General features: G+C 45.2%; 1 protein-coding gene across 1 annotated transcript in view; it reads left to right on the top strand.

Moving 5' to 3' along the window:
• The first annotated feature begins 1,706 nt into the window (after positions 1 to 1,706).
• FZD6 (frizzled class receptor 6) overlaps positions 1,707 to 8,217 on the top strand; it is a 30,225-nt gene continuing 23,714 nt past the window's right edge. Inside the window, exon 1 of the mRNA XM_085316314.1 lies at positions 1,707 to 2,273. Coding sequence (XP_085172440.1) covers positions 2,094 to 2,273 — 180 coding nt within the window. The 5' untranslated portion in view covers positions 1,707 to 2,093. The remainder of the gene's footprint in view (positions 2,274 to 8,217) is intronic.

Below are 8,217 nucleotides of genomic sequence, written 5' to 3'. Positions count from 1 at the left end.
GCTCAAATGGCAGAGCTATTTGGATCTGTGGCAGGTAGGTATAATCCTTGTAATGATTCATGAAGGTTCCAAAATGGTTTCATGTAAGGGAATCTGGAGGACTTTTCATATTTGTATGTATTTGCATAGGAAATTATCCCACAAAAATCTGCATGGAGAGCTTTTAGATGTTTGTGATCTTCTGAATAACAATGAGCAAGTTCACACTCACTCTCTGCTACCTACAGACGGATTATCTGGTTTATGGATAAATATGCCTGACTCTGCACAGACTAGCTTGGGGCATATTAGCAGAAATGTAGAGCTGCCTGAACATAGTCAGACTATTCCTACAGCTGGTTTGCATGTCTCGGCATCTGGTGTTTCCTGTTCCAGCACAGCCATGCAGAGCTAGTAAAGAGGCTGAACACGAGTCTGATGAGACCTCAGGTGGCTCTGTGCAGAGAAATTTGTCTCTGCCTAGTAATCTTCAGCATTTCTATAGTCAGATCTTACTAGCTCAGRCCTAGCTGCTTGTGAACATGGTTAAATGCTACCAGATGTGCATTTGTATGGCCTGGTCTCAGTCAGGAGCAGAAGTGGGAGTGGACAGTACCCAGATCCTTGAGCTTGGTCTCTAGAAGACAACTAAAATCTGAAAGGTATTTCAGATAGCTGAAACATCTGGTATTTCAGGTATCAGGTCTTTCTGAAGGTCAGGTCTTTCTTCTTTAACTGGAGGTTCATCACAGAACCCTTTGTCTTCATCAGAGCATCCCTTTCCTTAGCAAACACATCAAAAAAAGTTTTTTTTTCCTTCATTAAATTCAATTGTTCACACTGACTTCTAACGTCTAAGTCTTCCTCACCTAACTAGCATCTGCACTGATCCTGCTTTTTTTTTGCATGAATATAGGATAGATGCCACAGACTTCAATGGAAATGCCTTGCTGACTGATTATAGAGCACTTACAGGATCATCAATGCTGTAGTTTCTTGGATTTAACCTGCTGATTTGGCAACAAATTTCTGAACTGTGTTGATAGAAGGGATGCATTCATTTCTTGATATCTGAAATTCCGTAGATCATCCTAATGTCTATATAGCATATTGCCCAGTTAATATTTAGTATTGTTATTAAAACTCGAGTGCTAGATATTTTTCGGAAGGATTTTTCTTCCCACTGGGATTTTCTGCGCCTTCACTCCCCGGGGACTCACTCGAGGGAAGCTTTTTGAAGTGGGGATGGAGCGGCGCAGCAGCGGCTCAGCTCGGCGAGGCCGGCAGGGCGGTGAAGCGCTGTCCCCCCCTCAGAGCGGCGGGCGGGAAAGGTGAGGGCGCCGCCCCCGCCCTCAACGGCCGCCCAAGTATCGCGCGAGCGCCCCCGCGGCGCGCGCCGGGATTCGCCAGCGCCCGTGGGTGGTGCCCGGCCGCGGCGGCCATTACAGGCGGGGCGGGGCGGGGCCGCGCCGCGCGAGGCGCCAGGTGCGGCGCGGTGCGGTGCGGGGGCAGGTGGCCGCGGCGGCGGTGCGGGCGCAGGCGCGGGGCCGAGCCCCTCGCCCGCCCCGCGCTGTCGCCGGGGGGGGGGAGGCGGGTCCCTGCGAGGGGGCGGTGGCGCCCAGCTCCTGGGCCAGGTCCCCGCCCGCCCCGGCGGGCGCCGCGGCGCGGGGCGGGGCTGGGAGCGCGGCGCCGGCGCGGGGCGTTGGGAGCAGCGGTAGCCGCGGGGCCGAAACGCGCCGCTCGCCTTGGGCTGGGCCGGGCGGGACCGGGCGCAGCGGCAGCGCCGCGGCCCTGCGGGGTGGGTGGGAGCCGGGGCGGCAGCGAGGCCCCGGCCGCCCCGCGGAGCTGCCCGCGGCGGCCGAGCCGGTAGGGCCGTTAGTGACGGGCCTCGTCTCTGCTCGCAGCTCGCGGCAGCCGGGGTCTCCTGAAAGCCGGGCGGGATGGGGGAGCAGCCGAAGCAGCCGCGAGGAGCCTGACCGCCTTCCTGCCTGCCTGCCCCTGGTTCCCGCCTCCCTGGAAGGAGAAGAGGAGGATGCGCGTTTCTGCCCTTGCGAGAAGCCGCTCTGTGTGGCCGCCGAGCAAAGCTATGTGCTGAAGCCGGAGATCGCGACGACATGGGAGTTCCCGTGTGCTTTGTGACTTGCGGTTTTCTCCTGGCCCTGGTGCAGGGGCACAGCTTATTCACCTGCGAACCAATTACTATTTCCAGATGTTCAGGAATGACTTACAATATGACTTTTTTCCCAAATATCATGGGACACTATGACCAGGACACTGCTGCTCTCCAAATGGAGGTGAGTTCTCCCTCCCCTAGTGTAGTATGAAAACAAATACAGTGAAACAGCATGCATGTGTGTTGGGTTTTCTGTTTTGTCGTCGTGGAATAGCTTGTGGTGGTTGTTACACTGAAGGAACAGGCGGATAATCTGAAGTGACTAGATGCTGCTTTGAATACCTGTGGATGTGTAAGTGCTGTGTGAGGGAGCTATAGGATAATCCCCTCCTTCCCCCCCCCCCAGCCTATACTGGGGCTGCAGGAGGAATGGGTGTAGCGCAGAAGCGTGGCTGCTCGGAGCTCTCTGGCAGAGCTGGTCGTACATACCCTGAGCACCTCACCGTGTGGAGCAATTTCTGAAATGTGCTAGTGGCATAACTTACTGATATCCTGGCCCATCACACCTCGGGTAGTGCAAAAGTACTTGTTTAAAAGTTAGTTTTTGTTAACTCTCAGCTTATGTGCAGTATACTAAGGAGGAATTGCTAAACTTACTCTTAGCCTCGGTCTCCACTGTGGTTCTTGCTTTCTGCTGTCTCCTTACTAGGTGCCTTTAAGAGAAACTTTTGTTTGCAATTAAAAAAAGATTCTCTTGCCTGAACTGACTTTAGCGAGGGTCTCTTGAGTGTATGCCACCTTGTGGAAAGGCTTTGCCAAGAGTAATAGCTGTAGAGGGCGAGAGCCTCTCTGGGTGAGAGGCTTGCAGAACAAGTTTTAAACCTGTTTTAAAAATGGCTTTACAGTGGTAAGAGGAGGGGGAGCCTCTTAATACAAGCCTTGAAAAGCTCACAGTCTTGTGCTGTGGAAGAGTGAAATGGAAATGAGTTGAAAATTCAGAAATTTTGATTTTTAAAAAAGTTAAAGGCGACATTGGAATTACTTTTTTATTTTTTTTAACTGAATCTGGGAAATGTGGGTACCCTATGCTTGATTCAGTTGCTGAAAGATTTGTTTAGTGCTGTTTGGGATCCCCAGGGTTCTCTGCTTCTTCTCTAGCTGGAAGAGTACAGACATTGGTCTCACATGATATCTCCCATACCAGTGTATGGGAAACTGTAGTATTAAATGTCACAAGATGAGTATGTAAGCCTATTTGTGAGCAATTGAATTGAGCCACAGATGTCAGATAAATTACATGCTTTTTGAATTGGAAAGTAGGCTATAGACAGCTTATAAACTTTGTGCAGCCTCCTCCAGTCATCAGTTGTCTGAAATGTTTGCTGTAGCATCTACCATTTTATCTTGTCAGGCAAGCTGTTAGCTCTTCCTGGCATGGCTTAACTATAACTGTTGAGCTAGCCTTCCTCAGTATTCATGCCTTCCAGTCATGCTGCTGTCACAGCAGATAGGCCGCAGAGCCATTTTGATTATTATTGTATTATTTTTCCAAGCAGTCACAAACTTGTGCCTACTGCTTTCTTCCTGTATGGAAGGAGTTCCTTCCTGAAGGGGTTCATGGTTTACCTGTGTTTACTCAGCATATCTTATAAAAACTGTATGGTAGCAAGTTCTGTTGCTTAGTCTCTTTTTCTCTCTCTCTCTCTTCCCTCCTCCTCCTCCCCCCTCCCCATTCTGGCTCCCTTATAGCCACCTGTGACTTTCTGCAGCAGCTGATGGGCACTGCTGAGCCAGCTGAGTGGTTACTGTTTGTAGGTATTTCCAACAACAGTGTCTGTTAGAATTGGGGCTTTCCCTCCCCCATTCCATTTTCTTCTGGGTTTCCTGTCATTGCTATAGTCTGGCCTCTAACTTTGTGTACTCACTACTGTAATGTTGTGTAGACGTTCCTCAGCTACTTACTGCATTTGTGTGCTAATCTGCCTCCCTTTATTTGTAATTGATCAGTGCTGATTGATTGGTTGGTTAGTCAAACTGGATTTTTCAGAGACATGCTGTGCTGGTGAAAGCATAAGGAAAATTTTCACCCATTTTATAGCTTGTGAATCTGTTGCTAGCCATTAAGTTGGAGGTGATAAGCTTAGCCCAGTTCGTTGCTGGGCCTTTGTTTCCTGAGGGAGACCAGTGCATACCAGCACATTTTGCACCTTTTAATGTAATTCTGCGTGGTAGTTAGTAATGGCACCAATACAGTGTGTCTGCCAATTGCAGGAATGAAGCTTACTGGGACTGTCAGAAGTTCTGCTGTTCAGGCCGCTTGGTTTCACAGCAGAGGCAGTAGAACTGTTGATTATTTTGGAATATTGTTTAATTCCCTTTTGTTGCCATAAAGGGGCAGCAGGCTGGGAGGTAGAGGAGACATCTGTTGGTTTAAGAGCTTGAATTTTTCTGTAATTGGTAGTCCAAATTTCGCTCGTACCAATGAAAGAATTTTAATAGTATGTTGGTTAAAATTTCCTTTGTTTGATCTTCAGTAGGAATGCTGAAAGGCTTTGTTTTGTTTGGGGTTTTTAGTTTGTTTATTTATTTAATTCCTCCTCTCTTTTCCCAGTCCCCACAGCCTGTTTTCAAGACTGGGCATGGTCTTAAAATGTAGACATCGGGTTTTGAGTTTGAGCCTTGTAATATTTTTCTTGCTTTAGCTTAACTGATTTTGGGCAAGCTATCATACTGTCCCAGAGTATGTGGAAGAAACTTCTTCAAAAATCTATTTTGTGCAATAAAGGGGTTTTATCCTAGTCCCATTTTCTACTTCTGTCCCCTATAGAAACTTCTTCCCCACCCTTACTTACTTTGAATGTTAACTCTAACAAAAACCAAAGAATAATAGATAGTCAAGAGGATGAGCCTCTATTGAGGAGGGTGTTCACTTTCCAGAACTGTCATAATTATCTTGTGTATCCCACTTCCAAGGCCCTAGAGGTGTGTGCTGCAGTGGGAAGGCTTGTATAGCTTCCTCTGGCCAGTAGAGTTGTGCCTTGCCTCTACTGGAGTACAAGGCTTCTGTACGACTTGTCTCTCCTTTCTTCAAAGATCTTGCACTGGCATTTCTGGGATGATGTCTTCATAGTGATCCTCGCTGGAGAGGATGATACGGAGCCACTGTTTCAGGTGGTGGTTTTCATCCAGGAAGTCAGCTGGCTCTTCAGCTATTTTCTAGTCTTACATTTCTGCCTTTGTGAGCAACTCTTCATGATATAGTGTAAACCAGCGCACTGAAATGATTGAAGCAGGAAAAGAGCTTGATTTGGCTTCTGCTCTGGGTGGTCTGGCTAATAATGCTAGTGCCTTTGGGCTCTTATTTTCTGTAACAGAAAATTCATAATTTTTAGTTGTGCTCCCCCCCCTCCCCTCAGTTATATTATTTTGAGTCTTCAGCCTGGTGGACTGAGTTTAGGTTACTTAAGTTTTGTCTTATATTTGGGTTAGTTTTGCTAATACAAATGCAGATTTTAGTAAAATAKAACCACATGACTCAGTGGCATGAAGTTTGGGGGGATATGTTTAGCTAAACAGCTGCATGACAGTGGAATCCAGTTATCCAAAGATCTCTACAGTGTGTCTAAGTGATTTAGCTGTGACACTGTCCATGTTATTACTAGCTCAAGTTGGGAAGCTGGAGATCAAGGATGTATTTACTGAAGAAAATGGATGGATGTAGCAGTAATGAAGAAACTATTTTGCTATAGTTAAGTAGGAACAACTCCCCCTTGTGGTTTTATAGACAAGGCACTTCTAATTCCAATGTAACTTTAACTTTTTGGATTAGGTTGTCAATATAAAGTATTATGCCAGCAAAGCAGAGAATATTACTCTATAATAGCTTCTTTTGTTTTCATCTCTTAATCTGTTCTGCCAGAGTTCTGGAATGTGTAGGCAAGTGTTTAAGATTTCCTGATGGGTAAGATCCACTGGTCTGTAGAAGTACAAAGGGAAAAGACTGTTGCCAGTGATTTTTTTAAAGCAAGCTATACAAAGCACTGGAAAATATCCCATAGAGAACAATAAAGTACCTCTGAGGGTAATGGAAAAATTATTCAGTATTGAATTTTTCCATTCCCTTCTGAGTTCTTTGATCCTGTGACAAACTGTGTTTGTCCACTGAAAGTACAATGGAACTGGGTACAGCAGTGGGAGAAGTTAAACTGACTAGTTCTCATACAATCTACCAAAACCATTTTGAAATACCTTCAAAAGCTTTATACAGAAATCCTGTAATTTTCTACTTCTTCAAATCTAATCAGTTTAAATTATTATTTTATGTGATCACTTAATTTGCTTCTGCTAACTATATTCACAATTAATTTGTTGTGAAGATTTTGTAAGTATAAAACCTGGAAACCTGATACCTGACAAGCTTAAAACCATACGTACATATGGGAGGAGATGGCAGCAGTCACTGAGAAGAAAGTCCACCTTCTGCAGAACATGCTGTGAACCTCTGCTCCTGTCCCCTTCAGCCTAGAGGATCATCACACCAATACTTTAAAGCCTAAATTTTTCTCTCTCAAATCTTTGGCAGCACAACTTTAATTAGGAAGGTAGTCAATGATCTTTATCTGCCTGAAGTTGCTTTTTTTCCCCTGCTGCTACCATTTTGCAGCCTGAATTGGGAAAAGAGCACATGCATGGTGCTGGCCCATGTGGAACAAGCACAAGGAGCCCTTAAATTCATGTTTTGCTTGTAACAGGTGTGCTGTCCCATTGCTATATATAGTAGTGATTGTTAATGGAGAGAAGACTTGTTTAAGAAGTGGTAAATGTATCGTGTTGTACATGATATTCTTCAGAACAGATTAAAACAGGTAATTTTCTTCTAGCTTATCAGAACAAAGTGATGGTAGCAAAAGATTTCAATAGTTAAATAGCTGAACTGCTACTTTTAGATGAAAGGTGCCAAATACCAACTTTTCTTTTTTTAAGGCTTTTCCTATGCATGAAATGAAATAGAAACCAGTATGACTGACTTCTGTGCTGGGCAAGACTGTAAAATTACAGAATAGTTGATAAATGTGAATAATTGTGATGTACTGAGCATCATCAAGTGTCTTGTAGAAAAGTTATGGCTAATGGGTCAAAAAAAACTGTGTAAATTACATCTGTGTCATTCTGTCATACAGATTGGGGCAGGGCAAGAAAATGTTTTGGGGGTTTTGCGTGTTCTTGTTCTCTCAGGTGTTTCAAAGAAACTGAACAATTACTTCTTAAAATGGTGGGAGGTTTAGCAATATAGTCATATACCATCTCTGCTGACTCCTATGGGCAGGCTAAATTACTGCCACCAACAAAAAATGTTTGTATGTAGTAGTACTGAGGCTCTTCATCAAGTGTGATCATGTCATGTTCCATTGTCTGAAATCAGCCGAGCTAATGTGTGTAATCTTATTACCCAGGCTTTAAGCATATCAGTCATCTACAACATCTAATGATGGCTTGTCAGAACAGCATTTCCCATCTGCTCAACAATGCAAACAGTAATACCTTGCCCACTGTCCTGAAAAGATGCTGCTTATACTAGAAAGGGATCCAAACTAATCCATACTGAAAGGAGAGCGGGTACTTACCCTGTGTTAGCTTTTCATCATTAAGATGATGCTGACACTGTGATTTCCAGATCCTCATCTTCATCCATGTTCAGACACTGTCTGCATTAGCAAGTAAATGGTGTTACAGGAGTGGATCTCTAGATTAAGTTGTTAACATGCTCCCTGTCTCTGCAGTGCATGAGCTTGAGGAGTTGAATCTATATTTAGGTCAGTATCCTGGACTGAACATCCTGCTGAATGTGATATTTGAAGTTGGCCTAAGGAAGGCTATTTTGCAGATCTTTCTCTCAGCTGTGGACCTCTCTAGGAATGCTACACCATCCTGTTGTTGTCTCCTGCAGATGGTGACAGCACATTGCTGCCCCCTTCATCATTGCCTGCATGATGCCTCATGTGTAGCTACAAGCCCTGGTGGTTTCTGAGGCTCATTGTGCTCCTCAAACCCCCTATTCTCCACACACACACATGCTCAGAGTACGGTCACTGATTAAACTAAGGTACTGTATGTGTGGAGTGGTA

This window comes from Rhea americana, unplaced genomic scaffold (assembly GCF_003343005.1).
Source record: "Rhea americana isolate MKP2758 unplaced genomic scaffold, rheAme1 scaffold_46, whole genome shotgun sequence".
Classification (NCBI taxonomy): Eukaryota; Metazoa; Chordata; class Aves; order Rheiformes; family Rheidae; genus Rhea; species Rhea americana.
The sequence above is the reverse complement of the archived record's forward strand: the minus strand, read 5'-3'. Positions and strand labels throughout refer to the sequence as shown.